Below are 20,759 nucleotides of genomic sequence, written 5' to 3'. Positions count from 1 at the left end.
CCCCCCCTTACATTTTTATTACCCCGTAAAATGTAAATAAATATAACACAAAATGGTCCATGCGTAATGGATAATATAGTAATGTGCTGTTTGGACTTTTGACCCATTGATAATGGCCCATCAATTAAGCCCATCCATTCATATTAATTTGTCACTGAATTTCACATCCAACACAAATATTCATATATGTGAATTTAATATTCAAACAAATATCCATTTTCGCATTCCCACCCGTACCAGAATTTTTTTTTTTAAAAAAAAAACAAAAGATTCCATACAGTCCATAAACATAGATTCTAGTTCTACATTTTTAGAGACAGAATTGGGATTAGCAATCAATCACGTCGATTTAGAAACGCAAAAAATTCTGCGTTTGCGGTTAGACTTGCGTACGTGAGCCATAAGCAATCCCCCCGTCTTCGGCCATGCAAAACATGCAATCAAATATCATCACTTTCCACTTTTAGTACGTGGGTCCAATGTATATATAATATTTAAATAAGGGCTTGACTCGCCAACCTCTCCCCCACTTTTTTCTTTTCTACGGTTTAAAGCAGGAAAGCGTACATTGACAAAAACACATAAAAAATAGCGAGCGTTCGTCCCATTTTTAAAAGCATTTACTGCTTATTTCCATAATTTCAAATTGCCAAATCGCATCTCATTTTCACGCCCTTAGTCTCCCAAGGTTGACAACAATTATAAAAAAAGCATTATTATCTTGCACTTGTATAGAAACGTATTCCCTTATGATTGTATGTTATTTGATTTTAGGGTAAGTCACAAGATTTCGTGATTACAGAGCCATATATATGAACTGCAGATTTTGGATTTCGGACAATATTAAAAAAGAGATTAGAGTTTGAGTTGGGGGATGCGGCTGTTTCATTAAATGCACGACACCTCTCTCTATCTGTCTGTATGTCTTGACAGCTGCCTCTGGTCCCATCTCTCGTCCATATAATTCACGGCCCCCACCACCAAAAAGTCTCGGCCCACCAACACACAATTAATCATTTCCTATATATATATATATATAAATTCATTATATTACCCATTAATAATAAATCAAACCGTCCACATTACACATTTATTGAGTCAATACCCGAACCGTCAACCGCTGAGTCATACGCGCCGGTTCGTTCTTGACTCAAATGCCCCACCACCTCAATAATTTCATATACACTTGACAAAAGTCTAAAGTCATGGAAGAAGGGCCGCTCTGATCTTCTGGACGGTGCACGATATCAGGTTGTTGACCGTATCCACCGACTCGACGGTCAGCTTGGCCGTCGGCAAACTGTTCACCAGTATCTGGAACGCCACCGTCAGAAGCGACCCTCCCTCCTCCATCTGACCCGAGTCCGGCACGATGGCGAACCCCGACGGTAACAACGCCACATAGGCAGAGTCGCCGCCGTTCATGACCACGTGCATGGCCGGTATGTCCACAGGAGCGTACACCACGAGTGCCCCGGCCGTGTCTATGCACGTCTCCTGCAGTACCAGCATGCTGCTCTGATTCGCATTCATCGCCTGTCGAAAACAGGATATACCGATATTAACGTTTTTAAAATCGGTGAAAAGGGTATCGTATAAAAGTTGTAATGATGAGAATGAGATATTAAATTTTTTTTTTTTGGGAAGGGGAGTGTCTGTGTCACCGTAGGGCCAAAAAAAGCTGAGGAAAAAAGGTGGGAAATGTCCTATTGATTTTGACTTTTTTCTTATAATTTATATATAAAAAAAGGCACCACCTTTTAGTTTACACAACTTCCAAATTCAAGATTTGTCATTTTCCAATCACACAGACGACAAGATTCACACGAGATCCTGGGTCACACACGTCATATCCACACACAACACAGATAACATACGTATAGATAGATATGGAGAGAGATGAAGTGTAGTATCAGTAATGTGTATAGGGATTGCTTACACTGGCGCGGAGGAGGGAGACGCAGTTGGAGAGGTCTTGGCCCTTGGCGACGTGGGCCATCTCCTGCATGGGACCACCGTTGGATAATATATCCCACTCAGATCTCAGCCGTTCATCCCTCAGGAAGTCGAAGAGCCTCCTCGGCTCTGTCTCCGGCAGCCATACGGAGGTGGCGGCGCTCAGGACAATGCCCGGAGGCTCGCCAGGGGTGTCCACGCCCCTCCTCTGACTTTTTTCTTATAATTTATATATAAAAAAAGGCACCACCTTTTAGTTTACACAACTTCCAAATTCAAGATTTGTCATTTTCCAATCACACAGACGACAAGATTCACACGAGATCCTGGGTCACACACGTCATATCCACACACAACACAGATAACATACGTATAGATAGATATGGAGAGAGATGAAGTGTAGTATCAGTAATGTGTATAGGGATTGCTTACACTGGCGCGGAGGAGGGAGACGCAGTTGGAGAGGTCTTGGCCCTTGGCGACGTGGGCCATCTCCTGCATGGGACCACCGTTGGATAATATATCCCACTCAGATCTCAGCCGTTCATCCCTCAGGAAGTCGAAGAGCCTCCTCGCCCCTTCCCCCCGCAGCCATACGGAGGTGGCGGCGCTCAGGACAATGCCCGGAGGCTCGCCAGGGTTGTCCACGCTCTTCCTCGTCATTATCCTCACGTCCTCGTCTATGTTCCCTACGTTCAGTTTGCTCCATTTCTGAGCCGAGGAGGCGCATACTCCGCCGCAGAAGTTTTCCGTCATCCTCTGCGCCAGCTTCAGCATGCTCTTTCTCCCGCTGCAGCTTATGGCTGCTTCCCGTCGGGTCCACAAATGCGACGGATTAACTATGAGGATTGCATACTATACACGAGAGATTGAGATGGGAACTTACGAGTGGGGAAGGAGGAGGAGACGGTGGAGGACATGAGGATGGTGAGGCATTCGCATTGGCGTTGGAGAGCGGCGATCCACCGCTTGGCTCCAAAGGCCAAGCCGCTGCTCACTAAGGGACGGTACATCCGGTGAATCTGGCTCTCCTCGTACTCTGCGTGCTCCACCCATTTCACCTGTTGTACACCACATTCATGGTTTTGTTACTTTGTCTCTATACAAAAGCACGTCTTATAACGGATAAAAATCCAATGTGTCACCAACCCAAAGATCGTGATAATACAAGATAGAGCAACTTAAACAGTCAAGGGCTCAAGGCACTTTTTATTGACCCAACGCAAAAAAAAAAGCATTGGTTTTGATAGAAGAAACGACATGAAATTTAATGTGCTCAAGGCACGGAAATTTGCGAGATTTAGATGCTTCTGTCAAGGTGCTACGAATTAATTAAAAACACAATGAAACTAAACCTCATAGAATCTTTCGATTTTTAAAATTTTCCGACAGAACAAGAGCTTCTTAGTTCATAGAGGAAAGCGAGGCAGCTTTTTGAGACAAGGGTCAACATCTAATTCCGTCTGGAAAATCGAGGAATATGAGTATTTTACACTAATAGAAAGTGCCAAATTAATTTTATAGAGATGTAACAAAAAACCTTAAAAAAAAGGGTGAATACAAAGTCAGCATGAGACAGGACAAAAGCTTCGTGAGATCCGTGAGACAGACTAACTTTGGGCAGCAGACAAAACAAAAAGCCACCCATGATTTTTTTCTCTTTGCCCTTTATTCTTCTCAAACCTCACATTTGGTTTTTAGTTTTTTACTTTAGGTTAGCAGCACCCACAGTGAATATATGTATTAAAAAGCTCAAAACTTTTTTACTTTGTGCAGGCAAGGCAGTAAAATATACGGAATGACCGTTTTTTTGTTTACCTTGGAGTAGCCATTGGGCATGTCTTGCACAAGGCAACCAGAAGGAAGCCTTCCGCAGCTCGGTGACCCAGCCGAGCTGTCCCTTATGGTGTCGATGGAGACGTCGACCACTGCCCACACACCCTCTGCGTGCTGCTTACAGAACCGCAGGAAGCTAACTCGACGCACCGGCACGAGAGGGGACAGCAACTGAAGCTCCGCCTGCATCTATACACCGACCAAACAAAGGAATTCTGATTCTTGCACAATGAAAGAACTAAGGGTCTGATCACAAGTGACTGGAATGGTATACGCACCAGCTGAAGAGCTCCGTTTCGGGTGCCTCCCACGCCACTGGAGATGATTTCTGTTGTCGAAGTTCTTGCGATCATACATGGAAACATCTCCGCCCATCGTTCCTACGAAATTTAATACAATAATGAGGGAAGCACGCCATTTTTTTTTACGTGAAGCAATCAGGGCATGTTCTTGGAGAACTTACCGAGTCCATCAAGGTCTCTACGAGAGCTAAGCTGTTGATGATGACCATCCCGACCTCTCTAGATGCTTCCGAGACGAACCCTTCTCGTTTTGGTCCGACACAAGACGAGAAATTCCGCTCGTACTCTTCGTGGTTCAGCACTTCGCGTCCGCTGTCGGAACTCCTCACCCAAAGTGGCTCGCGCGCTTGCGCTATCTTCACGAGCTCGTCCATGGCAGCTAAAGCCAGCTCCAGATACATCTGTCTCTGGTCAGGTCCCGTGACGTTCGCGGTACTAGCCAGCGGCGGTCGGCTCGCCGGAGCAAGGCCAGAGCCGGCGGCGGGAATCTCGAACCCGGTAGGAGGGACGAGAGGTAGAGGTGGAGAGGAGACGCCGAAACCGGCGTTGTTGGAGCCGACGCCGAGCTCGAGGGCGGAGTCGGGTAAGGGATGTGAGGGGATGGGGCGGCCGAGGAATTTTCCGGCTAAGGCACAGATGCGATCGAGTTCGTCTCTTAGACGAGCGTTCTCGATCCTAAGATGTTGCTCCTCCAGGGACACTTCGCCGAGCACGGCGTGTCCGCCACAGTCGCCGCAGATTGGGTTCCTCACGGCCTCGCGTATCGACATGTTCTCCGACCGGAGTCTGTCGTTTTCTTGTCTCAACAAAGCGTTCTCATGGCGCTCCAGTTGTGTCTGCCGGAAAAACAAAAATAAAAAAGCAGAAGAACAAAAACAGGCTAACAGATGCAAGGGACCGAACCTTCATCTGGGTGCGACGGTTCTGGAACCAGAACTTGACCTGCCGAGGGTCCAAGTTTAGCCGACGGCTGAGTTCGAGCCGTTGCTTCTCATCGGGGTGAGGATACTCCTTGAAAACCCTAATCAGCCATTAAACAAAAATTTCGGAGGAGACGAATGAATCGACCAAACAAACAATCTCGAGCGTGAAAGCAAAGGAGAGAGAGTAAAGAAAAACAAGAAGTGCGTACGATTCGAGCTCTTGTATTTGCTGGGGAGTGTGGCGGTGGTAACGCTTTTTCCTGGGAGGCCTTTCGGCGGCGTCTTGGTCGTCGCCGGAGAGTCCGTCGGCATTATCGCTGCCAGATCTGCTCTCTGGTTCATCTTCTCTACTCCTCCTATTTGCACTCACCTCGAAACTCTCGCCTCCTCTCGTCACTTCTCCGTTGCTCTCTACATTCGTTTGCTGCGGCAAAAAAAAATCACCGGCAAATTTTCAGAAGAAAACCCATAAAGAAATGGTACAAGGAGAGAGAGAGAGAGAGAGAGACGAGTGGAGTCGTACGAGGCCGAGGGAGAGGCCGGGGGAGGAGAACATGGGCTTGGCAAGAGGAGGGACAAAACCACCACGGTGGGGCTGAGCAATGGCGGCAGCGGCGGAGGAAGAGAAGTGGTTGGCGAAGGAGACGTCGGAAAGGAGCCTGGGGGCGTCGCCGGAGGAATCGTCGAGGAATCCGCTGAAATTCATGAAACCGAACCTGAACGAAGAAAGATGTTACTACACAAAGAATCTCTAGAAACCCGCAGCGGACGCGGAAGGAAGCAAAGAAGAATTCGGAACCCCACACTTTCTCTCTCTCACATAAACACACTGTCTAAACCAGAGGAAAACGGGAGAAAAGCCCTAACCGTAGAGGCTTGTCGCTTAGGTGCATGTCCATGAACGAGAGAGAGCGAGAGAGAGAGAACAATTAAAAAAAGAGGAAAAAACCAACAGAGGAGCTTTCAGATTTGTTCTCACGGGAGAGAGAGAGAGGATAAAAGGGAAGGGGATGTGGAGTCATCGAAGCCTTACAAAGGAATACAACCAAGAATAGGTCGGTTGACTCTCCACACTGCGTTTTTGCGTATCCCTTTTTGTGCCTAGAGTCCACTCACCTCTCTGCTTATTTACGGTCTTGCCCTTCTTCTTCAAACCCAAAACCAGAAAAAAATGAATATAAATGTTTTCCGAAGATTTTTTTTTTTTAAAAAAAAGAGATTTTACTAGGCCTGATGATTTTTCGTTTTTCACTTTGAATGATTGTTCCAATCTTCCAGTGATTTCGATAAATTTATTATAAAGTTATTTTAATGGAGATATGATTTTTAATTAGATCAAACACCCACGTCAGTTCAGTGAGCGAGTGATTTATAATGGTTAAGTGCCGAGGTAGAGATGGAGAGTAAGTCACATTTGTCCGGATTCCGAATCTGGCGAAATTCTAATCTTACAGGGGTCCGAGTAGATATCGAGTTATTTGTTGAATGGTACATGTTCTTTTTTTACCATATAAAAAAGAAAGGCAAATCAATTGAATGATTGAACCATTAATAATAATAATAATAATATAATAAATGGACATGAAAGCTGTCAAATGTACTTGACCCTTTTGCAGTACTTTTGCCTGCAGGAAAAAAAAAGGGTTCCGGATGGACCGTTGATCATAAAATGAAATATTGAACGGTTTGGTGGCACCTCACTTTACTGCGCATGAAATGATGTCACATAACCATAACCAATAAATATGGCACACCTCCTCCAAACCCCAAAAACACAGTCCATACATACGTTGAGAGCAACTTATATTAAGAATTTATTGAAGTGTATAGGTTACGTACGCCTTCGCCTGTCAGAAGTATTTGCATTTCAATGCGAAACAAATGCATTTGATCGCTATGGATTCAATTAAAGTGAAGATCGCAAGGAACTCAAGACATATGACTGATACGGGAACAGGTGAGAAACGCTATCTGTCTTCAGTTGTAAACTTTGCAAACATGGTTATCAGAAGCATATACCAATAGACAGCAGAGAAACGCTACAAATATAATATACTCTCAACCCCCTCCTGGATCTGATCTGACATACCCATAACTCATCCCTGCAAAATGCATCATCATCATCATCATCATATCCAATCTAAAAGACCTACAAAACACCACAACACCGAGCCGATCTCACACACAATGGCATTTAGATATCTTTGAAGCCGTACCTCCGACACCATGTGGGTGCGAGCTCAATGTTTCCTTGCAGCTCGGACATGGAACTCGTGTTTCAGAAGGTTGGCCCTCAACAGCATTGCCCTCACATCTCTATCGAACTCACCTCCTGTCTGAAGAACCCTTTGGAATGTTGCATTCCTTTGGTCCGCATGCCTTGCATACAGGACCTTGTTATGCGAATCAATCCGAGCCTGCCCACCCAAAAAAAACAAAACAAAAAAAGTTCTAAGGACGGAGTACGTAAACCTACAGGTCCACATTTGAAATGCCACTACATGGACACAAACCTTCAGATATTACTTAAGAAAAACAACATACCTGTATCTGGTTGTCTGTGATCAAGGCTTCAAGTTCCTTCACTAGCCCAGAAACGCTGGTCTTGAATGCATCTGCCATCATGCTCAAATCAACAGACACAAATGGAAGTGTGTACTGGACGAGAGCCTTCTTCCGTATCTGATCATACAGTGTCTCCACATGATCATGAAGATGTATGTCGAGCAGTAAATTCGCTTTGAGATTTTCGAGGTACTCCAGACAGGAAGCATACCGGCTGCAACAAATAACGTTCAACATGATGGGAGAAGATTCCATGAAGACATCGTCGTATCTTAGTTTGGTAAAAGTTGGACATCACCAAATCAATGAATAGAGTAAATCAAGAAATAAGGATATGTTACCTCGAATAGAAATCATTAATAAGCTCCCTAACTTCGGGTACTAGCTCCAAGAAATTTCGAAAGTTTATATTGTCAATGACTTTTTGCTGTTACCAAGTTATAGACCAAATATATTAAGAAAAGTTGGGCAACAAAAAATGGCAGAGAGACAAAAACTAAAACGATACATGCCTTTAGTTCTGACCGATCGAAGCTTGCAAGGGCACAGAGTCCACCATAGGTAGCAACATCTTGAGGAGCAATAACCTCATTGTATGAGTTTCCAAGTTCTGGATTAACTTCCAAGAACTGCACAGATGACATATTCAACTTTGAGGATCAGTTCCAAGTTACGCAAAGAATTAAGAAGATCCAAACATGTGAATTGTCAATAGTTTCGGAGACTGTGACATTGAGAGCATTAACATCCATGTAAAAACATAATCGAGAGGCATATGCAAATGGAATGATGAATATGACTCGATAACAAACCTTACGGGCAGCGAGCTTGTACTTTCTAACCTCCAAGTGGGCGAGTCCAGAGGCACATCGTAGTTTTGCAACCATGATAGGGTCAAGGGTCTCCGAAGTTTGCTCTGCTTTGCTCACATAGCTCGTCACATGAGTAAACTGACCCATCTCGATGCTGACTAGAATCACGTTTGCGCACATGTGGATAATATGCTTTGCAGTTGTGCAATAGTCACGCGTACGGACGTAACTCTTAAAGGCCTCCCCAAGAAAACCGCGAGCGTAGTAAAAGTCTCCAAAATCGTTATAACCCATCCTGATGCTTTCTTTGATCAGATTTGTCTGAAAGATCAAGCAGGGCCAAATGAGGAAACTAGGACGACATAACGCAGATTACAGAGTGAATCAACCACCTTGATTCACCTAACATAACATGAAAAGAAATTAACATAAAAGGGATATGCTACCTAAATACAACACAAGAAGAGAGGTAAGCGTTCCCAAAAAAATCTCACAGAATAAAAAATGGTAGAACGAGGGAAAACACTATTGAAGGCAGAAAGAGATACCTGAAGGCCGATTAAGAACTCTAAAAACGTTTCTCACACAAAGCAGCGAATCACTACTACAGAATTCGCTCTATTCATCATAATCCTGCGGATGTTATCCCTTTTTATCCACTTAATGAATCGAAGCGACTTATGAAAAATCCCAGTAAAGTCTTCCACAGGCTAACCGATATCCGTAATCTAGTACTATTCAAAACGTATCACGAAAATCTATAGCAATTTGAAAATCCTCTCACCAAATGAAAGTAAATTAGGCTAAAAAAGCCAGAAAAAAACGCCGAATTACCCGATACGAGCTCAGCTCATTCTCAAGCTTTCCCTTCCTTTGGTCCGCCCGACGATCGACGGACTCGCACCAGGCGGAATCCATGTCATACTTATCCCCAAGTCTTCCATTAATCTTATTCACGACATCTCTGAAGAGCTGCGTGTTCTCTCCCTTTTTGATCTCGTCGTACGCCATTCTCACCGCCTCAAGCTGCATCGTCTGGTTGTCGCCGCAGTGGTCGGCGATGAACAGCAGCCGCATGATCTTCGTCCGGCCACTGTATAGCGCCGCGTACGCCTCGATATCGAGCGGCTCCCCGCTGATTATCGGCCTCCGAGCGGCCGTCACTTCGCCGCCGTTGGGGCACATCTCCATCATCGTCCCCACCGCGTCTTCATCGCGCTCCATTGGATCGTCGTCAGTGTTAGGGTTTTCTCTTCCAACTTATATTGGGACAGATTTCTTTGCGTTGCCTCTTTGGCTTTTTGTTCCCACTCCGATGCAATGTCTCTCTCTCTCTCCCCTACTGACAACTCACACGCGTCTGTATCTCGCACGTGCCGTTACTCTATTTTTTGGGAGAGTAAACATCTAAACGACGTCGTTAGTACATAAAGCTAATTTCGGCCCATTTAAAGTAAACGGGCCTTCATCATTCATTATTCAAGGAGCCTCATGCCCAAAAAGTAGGGGGTGTGATGTCAATTTAGACTCCGGACCACCCAGCCCGATCCGACCTAATCCGAAAATTAGCGGGCTTTAGGTTTTTCTGGCAAAAAAAATTAGATTTTTGGACTGGGTTCGAATCGGATTTCGGACTCGAGTTGGGCCGGTCCAGAAGTTCGATATTTTTTAAAAAAAATAAGATTTACAAAGGACGGTGTGGTCCGACCCGACATGAGTTTGGAATATATAGGACCGGGTTCCGAGTTTAACTATATAGGTTTGAAAAATATCAGGTCGGTCCGAACCCGAACCCGAAATCTTTGGACCAAATGCAAACTCAGACCGATTCGATTGACACTCCTGCCAAAAACCTAAATGTATAGTGGGAATTGAAATGTAATAGATAATGTATATGCTTACAGATTCGTCCAACGCTTACAACTCATTAAACAGTCAAAACCCATTTATTAATACAAAAAAAAAATCATTAATGGAGGAAAGAAAAAAAAAAGACGAGCAATCATGAAAGAGAAGAGTTGGCAACGTTGGGAGATGGAGCAGTCCAATACTGCTTCACTGCGTACAGAATCTTCTCTCTCTCGTGAGGTCCCTTCTCGTGGTCGAAGATTCTTCCTTCCCATTGCAATCCTTTTATAATTCTCTTAACCTTCACCAAAATATCTACATCGTCTCTGATCATAACTCCTCCTCCCGGTCTCAAAATCCGGTCCATCTCCAGCAAAATTTCTTCCGGTTCACATTGATCTTGGTACAGGCTGAACACCGAATCCGCGTGTACGAAATCGTACGTTCTTGGGTACGTCGACATTGCTTCGCACCTGCCCAGACATATCCAAATCCAAAATCAGTAAAATACCGAAACTAAACCGGATTACTTGCGTTGGGTCCGGTTTGGTTTAGGAAGCTTACCAGTTCTGGTATGTTCCGATCAAGCCACGTTCGTATACGACGCCGAGTGTGTTGACACTTGCCTCGACCGGGACGACGTTCATGACCCAGACAGGGTCGTCGACAAGAGCGGCGGCAAAGCCTCCTAAGTAAGCGTTCATGTCGAGCAAGTTTCTGTATCTTCCTCTTTCGGCCAACTGATGATCTAATGTCTTGTAATGAGAAACCCTGTTTTTCCACAGTTCAGTGTTCTCCAAGAACATCTCGGCCGTGATTCCCTCGACGGTGCCGCTGCTTATTCTCGGAGGAATCGCGTTGAGTCTCGCCGGCCATTTCTCCAGTTTCCCCCCGGCCACCGCCTCGATATCTCCGGTCTCTGGTACTTCCGGCAATGGGGTCAGACATGTCTCCAGCTTTGTGTACCTGAGTAATTAACCAGTACAGGGTTTAGGAAAGAACAAAAAGAAAACAGGGCATGATGAGAAGGCAGTAGAAGAACACTAACCAAGCCATGTCTGGATCGGTTTTCTGACAGAACTGCGGCTTCTTGGACACATCTCTGGTCCTTCTGCATCGAACGTGGTTGAAGGGTTTCTGCCAAACGGCGAGATTGTCTTTCTGCACGACTTTCTTCCAGCACAAGTTTCTTGCAACTCGCTCGATCTGAGTCTGTTCCGCTTCCAAATCATCCATCGTCCTCCCCCACCCTTTCCATCGGTTCTGCCAATTGATCGGCGGCCCCGACAGTATCCAATACCCTCCCGGTCTAAGAACCCGATCAACCTCCATCAGATAAATCCCATCTGCATACACATCACAATGAAAAATTAGAACAAGGGTTTTCTTCCAAACGTTAAAAGACGACAACTTTGGCAACATACAATGTCAGATGACAGAACGGGACAGATCTGACAAGGACATCATACCGTATTGGCCCCAGGGTATGAGGCAACGAGAGCAATGGGCCAAATCGAAAGATCGAGAAGGGTAGGGCAGACGGATTGTGGCCATTATGCCGATCATTGCAGGTACGCCTCTCTCGAGGGCAAACTGTACTTGAGCCTCGTGCGTATCTCTCGGCGCAAACGACATTGTCATCACTTTTCTCGACAGAAGATACGCCCCAAAACTCGCCACCTGAATCCACGAACTCACCACATGTGAAAGGAACTTCGTTTCTCATTTTTTGATCGAACATTGATCTCAGAAGAAATCTAATACCATGCCGTGGTTCAACTTCTTAAAAGGGATTTGATTGTTTTCATGCTTGGTTTCAGTACAAAAATCTCATATATGAACAGAAAAAAAAAACGGCCCTAGATTCATTTCCTGATTTTGACCTTTTTTTTTTCGTGGCTGGTATTTTCAACTCGCATGATTAACGGTTGGTTTGAGCAGGTCAACAATTACATTATATTAGGTGAGGTAATGGGTCACACTCAAGAGACAAATGCATTGGAAAAAATAAATATATAATCATACATTATCGATCATCTAATGAAAATGGCATCAGCAATTACTGTTTAGATTACTATTTCCAACATTTTGCCAAGAATTTCAACCAAATGTTGCACTGAGTTCGAAGACTTTTTCTCCTTTTTCAATGATCTAACTATAAGAAACGTGTGATTATGCATTCTTGCAGTGTAATCCAAGGAAAATGAGATGCAAATGTAATTTGGACCAGCTTGGCATATGAACCGTAAAGTCATACGTACCCCGCAGCCGGTGTCGATGGCCGTGCGGATGGAGCCGTCGGAGAGATCGATGAGCCGTCCGATATCGTCGATGTAGGCATCGGCGCCACGTGGAAACATCGTACCACCTCCGGGGAACCAGAACCGGTCGTTCTCGTACCGGACCCAGTTCTGATTCTTCTTCTCCACCGTGAGCTCCGTGTGCGGCACGTTCGCGAACCATGCCACGTCACGACTCTCGGGCCACCGGAACGGCGTCTTGTAACCGTACGGCGCCGGAATCCGACAACGTAGGACCTCGTCCCTCTCGGGGCAATGCCTCTCTCTGTACTCGAGCCTCTCCCTCGGGAACCTCAGCGATCTTTTCTGGTCCTCGCACGGCGTGTACTCACTCAGCTTAACGCCACAGGCCGGGAACGTGACGTCACGCGCCGCCGTAGGAGGCGGGTCCTCCGCCGTGTGGTGCGCCGTGAAATCGAGATCCGGAGACAGAAGGGTCTTCTTGAATTCGTCGCATTCGGCGGCGGCGGCGGCGTCCTCGGCGGTGGTGGCGCGTGGGATCACCGGGCGAGAGTTCTGCCATACCGCGAGGAGGTAACTCGCGACGCAGAGGAACGTCACGAGGGTTGTGTAATATATTTTGGACTTCATCGTCCTCGACCATACACTCGAAATCAAATTCATTTTCTGTACAAAAAAAATGAAATAAAAAAGTAAAGAGTTCTTAGGTGTATATATAGGTGACGAGTGAAGTTTCCAAGACTTCGATCCGAAGTGGTTCGAGTGCGGTTGCGGGGATATATGGGGTATAATGGCGAGAGGGGGGCGCGTGAGATATACGCGCATGAGTCAACGTATTATTTTTATGAAATAAGACAGAGCATGGTTGGATTAATACAACGTGCGAGCTTGTAATGTGCACAAACGGGAGCTCGAGTATATTTGTTCGCCGGATTTTTCGCTCATGGTTGGATCCCCTTCCTGAAATTTCCTTAGATTTCCATACTTATTACCGAGACGTTACCGTAGTCGATTTGACTGAAAACCCCCCAGGGATGTTAGAATATTACGAAATTGTCCCTCATCACGGTTGAGAAATTTCACGCTCCGACGAACCGCGTGGCTAAAAAAAAAAAAAAAATCCAAGAGTGGGGTCCGTTCGGGTCCTTTGGACACAGAAGAAGCATTCCCCTCGACCTTTATTTTGTTTTTGGGGAAACGAACCAAATTGATCACAAACCGTATCACCTTTTCCATACAAAGACCGGTCCAACCGGGAAATTATGTATAATATTCCCCATCTCAACTAAAATTAGAAATCTTGGTGTAATATTTAATGGCCAATTTGGGGAACCTTTTAGGAACCGGTGGATCTAAACGTTGCGGAGCCAAGAAGAAAGCCCAAAGGAGGCAAAGTTGTTCCTCAATTCCAACGGTCTGGCAACCACACTTCATGGCCATTTACATAAAACCAGATCATTAATGATTGCATGTGTAAATTTCTCTTCTTATTGTTTTTGTTTGTGTATAGAGTTTGTTTTCAACAGCACATGATGACGTGGAGTGCTCAATTAACGTAATAAACAACTGTTCATGCATGCATGCATGCATGCCTTTCTCTTTCTCGGATTAATAATAGAATGTTCTTTGCCGGATTGTTGTCTTGTAATTATTTATAGCGAGTTCTTCAACCACCTGTCGGATCACGATCATTGGTTCCGCAAGAACATGGGCGTGTATATATATATATATATAACCAAAATTTCAAACCCATGTGGTGTTTATATGTAACATTGGGCTAAAGAAAACCCAATTTGTCCATTTACGAGTCTGGCCCATTCGAATCTGAGCTTCAATTTTCCAAAAGTGGCAATGTGGTTTGCCGTGGGAAACAAGCAACCGAAACCTTCCGAGTTCCGACGCAATCTGAATGTAAATGCGTATTTCGTGAAATTATGTTGTTCGATTTGATGATTGATCCCATGAAATTGTGCTTTACGTGATTCTCTCGAAACTTGTGGATTATACTCTCGGGAAGCCCCTCGAGGCCGCGTTTTAAATTTGGTGGCCCGTTAGCGTTTGAATCTAACAATACATGAATTTTCTGTATACACAGTGCATAGGGCAATAGAATCGACCCATCGTTATATGTTATTGTTCTAAATCATCATAATACGAGTTTTGTTTTGCGGTGCTCTAATTAATAAAATAATTAGGACGGCGTAAAGTGGAGGGTGAGTGAAGTCATAGCCACTGACTCCTCCACGTAAGCCCAAACTAGGTGGGAGAGCTAAATTGCTCGCCACGTAAGCAAAGTGGATCAAGTGAACTGTCCGACAAGGATGGCAGATGTCTTTTCTTCATGGATTCGATTTCTTAATTTCACTTGTCAGAAAGACACTCCTATATACATACACATATACGCATATACACATACATGTGGTTAAAATGAAATAAAAAAAATAAAAAGAGGTGGTTTTTTAAGTGATTATTCGTTTTTGGGATTACCTTTTGAAAAAAAAAAGGTGGTGCGTTATGGGTTTTAATTTGTGTTTATATTAGAGCTTTAATCGTCGTTAATGAAGTTTGTTATTCATTTAATTGCCATAAAAGAGTCGGTCCTCGTGTTTGTATATAAAAATCAGATATAAAATATAGACCATTTCCTAAATTCTAAACGTCGTCGTTTCAAAAACAGATCACTGTTTCAAAAATCGCTCAGTATATTAATTTATCTCCCAAATTGGTGTTATGTTAGGTCACATATAGTAAAAAGGCTTTGATCATTCATTTCGATTTGTGAGTCGGAAACCTAATATTTGGTCAAGTCCACTAATCAAAATACACCGCCAAACCCTATTCTATACTATCCACATATATATTTGGGTTTCTTCCCATTTATTTATTTATTTTGTTAGAACCGTCCACGCAATAATGTAACTTATTAAAAACTATATAAAAAAACGACGACCACTAAAAATTATTAGAGGAAGAAAAGCAATTGGTTTTCTATACAAAAGATAATTATTTGGTGAACCTTTGTGATCATGGATTCAGATCGTGACAAAACCATGAATCGATCATATCATGCATGTATGTATATATATATATCTACGATACATTTTTTTTTGATGAAATATATCTACGATACATGTTTTACGATGACTACTCATTCATGGATATTGAAAAACTCTTCCGGTAAGTGTTATGTAAAAAAATTGGGACCTCTATCTCGTGAATGTATGGTTTTAAAATGCATGAGGCGGCATGCGATGGTTACCGGTACATCTGTATATATGCATTATGCATATACTCTTATATATTAGTTATAGAGTTTCAGTAATGTTGTCGAAATTATTGCCGCCAAACACATCTTATCCATGAATTTAATTTCCTCAAATTAAAGGAGAGAACAAAATGGATTAAGTGGGCTCCACAATGGATGCAAGATTCGCCTAAATTATAATAAATAAAATCCACGTCATTAGACCTTTCCACATAAAACAAAATAATCCACCTCACTAAAATTAAAGTCCACGTCACTGTTTTTTTTTGGCATTTTTTGAATTATTTTAAATTAATTATTCATTTTCAAGAACAAATTCGAAGGCTCATAATTATAAATCATGATTATGGTCCGATATCAGTATAGTGGGAGCAAAATGGTCGTAAATTATATTTCATAATCGAAAAAAATATAACCGTAAGTACAAAAAACATTTGTACGGGATTAAATATGTTAATCAATAACGGTAACAAAAAATCTGTAGTTTCTAATTACATAATTGCAAATTGAGGAGAGAGTTTGTTACAAGTTTTTGAGAATCAAAGCGTATATTGTGTGGAGCGGATAAATCATATTTTATTTTTATTTTTGGTGAGAAGAGACTATATAGTATTGTAGCAATTGACTTTAAATATTTCCATAAATAGTGCTGTAATGAGCGGGCTACGAAAACCTTATATACACATCCCGTGTACTTCGGTAACGTCTGAGACATCATTTCTTGCGAGGAAATAAACAAGTTCGGATCTTTGCGCCTTTATTTTTTGCCCTCGTTTCGCGTATCGGAGCTCTACAGTTTAACGAATCTCTGTGGATGCAACGGAGATTCATATTTAGGGTTTTAGTCGACGCTCCTTGATACGGAGGTTCCGCTTCTTTTTTTTTTTTTTCTGGGTTTGTGTTGTTGATGCGATGGGCGCGAGCATCTCGGGCGGTTCGCCGGAGTTTGGTCGGAACGGTGGCGTTCACTTGGTCGATGTGCCGGAGAACTGCATGGCGTTGATAATGATGAGGCTTGACCCACTGGAGATCTGCAAATTGGCTCGTCTCAACAGAGTCTTCCGTCGCGCCTCGTCGGCCGATTTCATATGGGATGATAAATTGCCTCAGAATTACAAAGCCATTGCGCTGAAGGTGTTTGATGAAATTACTCTGAAGAAATTGAGGAAGAAAGATCTTTACGCGAGGCTTTGTCGGCCCATTCCCTTCGACGGTGGCACAAAGGTTGGAACTTTGATTCTCTCTCTCCATGTCTCTCTGTCAATCTTTGTTTCTTTATTGTTTTTGACTTAATCGATGCAGTTTGAGATGCAGTTTGAATCTTTGGGCAGGAATTATGGATAGGTAAGAACACGGGTCGTCTTTGTTTGTCGATTTCTTCCAAGGCGTTGAGGATTACTGGCATTGATGATCGGAGATACTGGAGTCATATCCCGACCGATGAATCCAGGTTCTTTTCCTTTGTGTTACCTACGGAACAAAATGTTCGTTTTGCTTGAAAAAGATGCGTGCTGAAGGCTTATCATTTGGTTTTGCCATCTTCTCGCCTCGCTTTCGACTAAGGGATATCGTCTACTGTATCTGATTTTGTTATCTGTTCTGATTCTGTATAAAGGCCCTGGTGGCTATTAGGTTTGTCATTTGATAACTTGTAGACGAAATCTCGAGCATTTTCTTGTCGTCTACTCATGATTCTTCCATGTGTCTCTGCAGATTCCAGTCAGTTGCATATGTTCAACAAATATGGTGGTTTGAAGTAGGAGGAGAGTTTGAGATCCAGTTTCCATCTGGAACCTACAGCCTTTTCTTCCGTGTACAGCTCGGTAGAACATCGAAGAGGCTGGGCCGAAGGATCTGCAACTCAGAACACATCCATGGCTGGGATGTAAAACCTGTTAGGTTCCACCTCGCAACTTCAGACAGCCAACAAGCAGTCTCACAATGTTATCTTAGCCACAGTCATGGAAACTGGGTTCATTGTCACGCTGGAGACTTCATAGTCAAAAATTCAGAAATATCAACGAAGATCAGATTCTCGATGACCCAGATCGATTGCACCCACACCAAAGGTGGACTATGTTTAGATTCTGTTCTGATACTACCCAGAGAAGGTGCAAAAGAGGTTCTTGGTATAACACAGTTTTGTAGACAGTGAGATATTCTAAAGGATGAGAATCTTTAAAGACAAGCCTCGATCATCATAATGATTACGGGGTTCGGTTCATACCATCATCTTTGATGATCCCAGATCTATGGAACTTGTATCTGCTTTTCTCTTGGGAGAACCTGTACATATGGTCTGGTCGAGTTGGTTTTGTCTGTATACAATTTCCTCTGTTAAAGATAATAACATGGCTTCTTCTTCGGCAGAAGATTCCTGCAGAGTGTATACTTACGAGCTGTAACAGTAACAAATTACTAAAAGACCAACAGAGATTTCTGAGGTTACCATATACAGAGACTGAGTTCGCTATGAAACCAAACACAACCTTCTTTCACATTCAGGGTGTCTTAGACTTTGGCCGGGGCGGTAGCAACTGCGTGTTTCAAAAAAAAAAAGAGGACAAACATTATATGTACGATGAGAGAGGAAAACATTAAACATGAAGCTGGACATAGGAAATGATCTCGAGAGAGAGTACCTGATAACACGAAATGAGGGAGGTGACAAATCCAAAAGCTCCTGTTACACGAGGAGTGACCTTCTTTGGAGCCAACTGAAGCAGACCAACCGCTACAACAATGTCCATTCCTGATTTAATCAGAGCTAATGTCCTCTCGTTTGATTTCTGGAGTTTAGCACGATACTGCTCATTCTGCATTACATTTTGATACCGGAATATGAGCTTTAAGACAAAGTGGATAGAAGATGAGAGCTTAGAGATAAGAGAATTTCTTACTTGATACTTGTCGCTGCCCTTGAGTTCCTTTTCGATCTTCTTCATAGATGAAGAGAGCCTTCCAAGCTCACCGATCTGATATGGGTTTTGCATACAAGCAAAGGAAAAGCCATGTAAGGCATGTTACAAAGGGACAGAAATACAGACGGAAACTGTCATTTTCTGAAAGTAAACTATAAGAGGATATTAACCTCAGCCAAGGTTGTACAGACGGAGGATCCCATCCAGCAGAAGAGTGATATACGTCCAATCAGTTCAGTTCGTTCTTCGTTCTGTCTCGAGGAAAAAAAAAAGAAGCTTAGCAACCTCTAATGCTCTTCTCAAACCGGCAGAAAACAGAACAGAAGACTCAGAGAAACAAAGGGTACATATCTTTTCACCTTGTATATTCCTGATCTTCCAAGCCATACAATTTGATCGAGGAACAGGAAGGTAGAAAGCAGGGCATTCTTGGACTGGAAGCATCAATGTAATCATCAACAGAGATAAACGAAAAGTGAGTTTCGGTTCAGAAAATGTAAAAGAGAGTAAATAAATATCCACAATGGTCAGAATCTGTTCAAACCTTCCCGAGCAAAACAAGCGGGAGAGGAGTCCCTTTTGGCATGGGGCTAATAAGAGCGTGCAAATCATTCACAAACTGCACAATCATAACACATCAGTTGAACAAAAGAAGAAGCACATTCAACACAAGCAAACAGAACCACTAAGCCATTTCCTATCGGGAAAAGGGATGGAACGACGGCCCTAAACCTTGAAAAGACGGAAAACTTTCCGGGCCAAACTGGTGGATTTGTCGACGTTTTTGGCAGTGCCGGGCTGTCCACCGCTCAAGAACTTGGAACCATACTGAATAGCCCTGCATAGCTTATCCCTCGCCTCGGCTTTGTTCAGATACAGAACTATAAGTGCAAGCTCTGCTCTGGTGACGTCTAATGTAGTCATGTTCTCCCTGAAATTCATAAAACGGAACCCACATACTGAATCTACAACAGAGAACAATCACACTCCGTTCTCATCAACCAGAATCAACAAAGTGTAATCCTTTATCCTAAAAAAAAAAAAGCCAGAAACGGTTCCAACTCCTGGAATTGATAGCGGAAGCTACATTTCGCCTCAGCACCAGCAAGTTTCAGCTTTCTATTAATTAAAAGCCGGAAAATTTGCAGATTCTAATCTGTTTCCCACTAGCCAACACACTCCAAGACAAGGTTTAATCCATGGAACTTGGAAAAATCAAAGCTTTTCATCTAATCACGCCTAGAAAACTAACGTCCTGGGAACCAATCAGACCGAACAGGAACACGAACAGCGGAAACGAAAGGACATTAACGAGAAATTCCGAACCAGATGAAGCTGCAAAGGAGGAAACGACACAGACTTCCGAAATTCAATATACCTTCCGCGATGATCGAAGGCTCTCAACTACGACCAGAAAGATTATGTATTTGAAAGCGATTCAGCCTTCAAATACAAAAACCCGTACGTAAAAATGGATGATTTTTTTAGAGAAGAAAAAAAGGTAAAGAGAATCGGGATTTAGCGCCTCTGTTTTTTGGAACATCAGCAGCTACTCTGTCTTTTTCTTCTTCGCTTGTGCCATCGGAGATAGGACTCTGATAAGGGCGTGTTCGGTCATCTTCTTTCCCGGAAAACAAACAAAACTAGTCAACGACCTATTCTCCCGATCGCTTCTTTTCAGCCGTTGATCATGTTGACTTTTTGGATCTACCTCCATGTCCCTCATGTACCTGATTAGACCCCACGATGGTGTGAATGGAAAGTCGCGTGCAAACCACGTGGCACACATGTCGAGGAAGGAGAATGCTGGGCACTTATTTTGGGCCCGAAGGCCCACTAATGGCCCAATAATCTCTAAAGGGCCTAACGACATCTTGAAGCTGAAGCTGCTTGTACATTTGCAGAACATGTAATGTAATACATACGAAGTACAAACCATTGAAGATCAAGATCTGTTTCATATAGATTATGAAACATTCATTATGAACAAAAAACAATTATATATTTATATATAATATCTTCTTGATTTGCATTTTTATTCCCTCGTCATCACCTGTCTACTTCCTGCTG

General features: G+C 43.3%; 6 protein-coding genes across 9 annotated transcripts in view; 1 reads left to right on the top strand and 5 right to left on the bottom strand.

Moving 5' to 3' along the window:
- Positions 1–1,029: 1,029 nt before the first annotated feature.
- On the bottom strand, positions 1,030–6,081 carry LOC104802016 (homeobox-leucine zipper protein HDG1-like). The gene is made up of 10 exons (XM_010525426.2): positions 5,885–6,081; positions 5,541–5,733; positions 5,227–5,441; positions 4,998–5,115; positions 4,256–4,930; positions 4,071–4,172; positions 3,775–3,981; positions 2,843–3,017; positions 2,389–2,759; positions 1,030–1,536 (listed from the first exon to the last, which is right to left on the bottom strand). Exons 1-10 carry the CDS (start codon positions 5,914–5,916, stop codon positions 1,204–1,206), a joined length of 2,421 nt encoding a protein of 806 aa, XP_010523728.1. The 5' UTR covers positions 5,917–6,081; the 3' UTR covers positions 1,030–1,203.
- A 795-nt stretch (positions 6,082–6,876) lies between these two features.
- Positions 6,877–9,694, bottom strand: LOC104802015 (COP9 signalosome complex subunit 1). Its single transcript, XM_010525425.1, has 7 exons — positions 9,229–9,694; positions 8,395–8,715; positions 8,095–8,211; positions 7,924–8,009; positions 7,562–7,796; positions 7,234–7,434; positions 6,877–7,119 (listed from the first exon to the last, which is right to left on the bottom strand). Exons 1-6 carry the CDS (start codon positions 9,616–9,618, stop codon positions 7,258–7,260), a joined length of 1,326 nt encoding a protein of 441 aa, XP_010523727.1. The 5' UTR covers positions 9,619–9,694; the 3' UTR covers positions 6,877–7,119; positions 7,234–7,257.
- Positions 9,695–10,256: 562 nt separating this feature from the next.
- LOC104802014 (probable methyltransferase PMT16) lies at positions 10,257–13,370 on the bottom strand. The gene is made up of 5 exons (XM_010525424.2): positions 12,504–13,370; positions 11,712–11,922; positions 11,291–11,588; positions 10,807–11,208; positions 10,257–10,715 (listed from the first exon to the last, which is right to left on the bottom strand). Exons 1-5 carry the CDS (start codon positions 13,326–13,328, stop codon positions 10,397–10,399), a joined length of 2,055 nt encoding a protein of 684 aa, XP_010523726.1. The 5' UTR covers positions 13,329–13,370; the 3' UTR covers positions 10,257–10,396.
- Positions 13,371–15,648: 2,278 nt separating this feature from the next.
- Positions 15,649–18,150, top strand: LOC104802012 (F-box protein PP2-A13-like). Its single transcript, XM_010525421.2, has 3 exons — positions 15,649–16,992; positions 17,100–17,218; positions 17,482–18,150. The coding sequence occupies exons 1-3, from the start codon at positions 16,681–16,683 to the stop codon at positions 17,921–17,923; spliced, it is 873 nt and encodes a 290-aa protein (XP_010523723.1). The 5' UTR covers positions 15,649–16,680; the 3' UTR covers positions 17,924–18,150.
- Positions 18,007–20,461, bottom strand: LOC104802013 (peroxisomal membrane protein 11D-like). Of its 3 annotated transcripts, XR_769969.2 has the most exons (9): positions 20,068–20,461; positions 19,422–19,620; positions 19,234–19,308; positions 19,049–19,123; positions 18,860–18,940; positions 18,669–18,743; positions 18,411–18,584; positions 18,218–18,305; positions 18,007–18,145 (listed from the first exon to the last, which is right to left on the bottom strand). XR_769969.2 is itself a non-coding variant. In XM_010525423.2 (8 exons), the coding sequence occupies exons 2-8, from the start codon at positions 19,611–19,613 to the stop codon at positions 18,270–18,272; spliced, it is 708 nt and encodes a 235-aa protein (XP_010523725.1). In that variant the 5' UTR covers positions 19,614–19,620; positions 20,016–20,461; the 3' UTR covers positions 18,111–18,269. The 3 variants fall into 3 exon arrangements, 2 of the variants coding, with proteins under 2 accessions (XP_010523725.1, XP_010523724.1); XM_010525423.2 differs by having other exon boundaries at positions 18,111–18,305; positions 20,016–20,461; XM_010525422.2 differs by having other exon boundaries at positions 18,111–18,305.
- A 102-nt stretch (positions 20,462–20,563) lies between these two features.
- The window catches only part of LOC104802011 (vacuolar protein 8), a 3,926-nt gene continuing 3,730 nt past the window's right edge, over positions 20,564–20,759 (bottom strand). For both annotated transcript variants that reach the window (XM_010525419.2, XM_010525420.1), the window contains exon 3: positions 20,564–20,753. In XM_010525419.2, the coding sequence (XP_010523721.1) occupies positions 20,747–20,753 (7 nt within the window). In that variant the 3' untranslated portion in view covers positions 20,564–20,746. The remainder of the gene's footprint in view (positions 20,754–20,759) is intronic.

Source organism: Tarenaya hassleriana, unplaced genomic scaffold (assembly GCF_000463585.1).
Source record: "Tarenaya hassleriana unplaced genomic scaffold, ASM46358v1 Cleome8, whole genome shotgun sequence".
Classification (NCBI taxonomy): domain Eukaryota; kingdom Viridiplantae; phylum Streptophyta; class Magnoliopsida; order Brassicales; family Cleomaceae; genus Tarenaya; species Tarenaya hassleriana.
The sequence above is the reverse complement of the archived record's forward strand: the minus strand, read 5'-3'. Positions and strand labels throughout refer to the sequence as shown.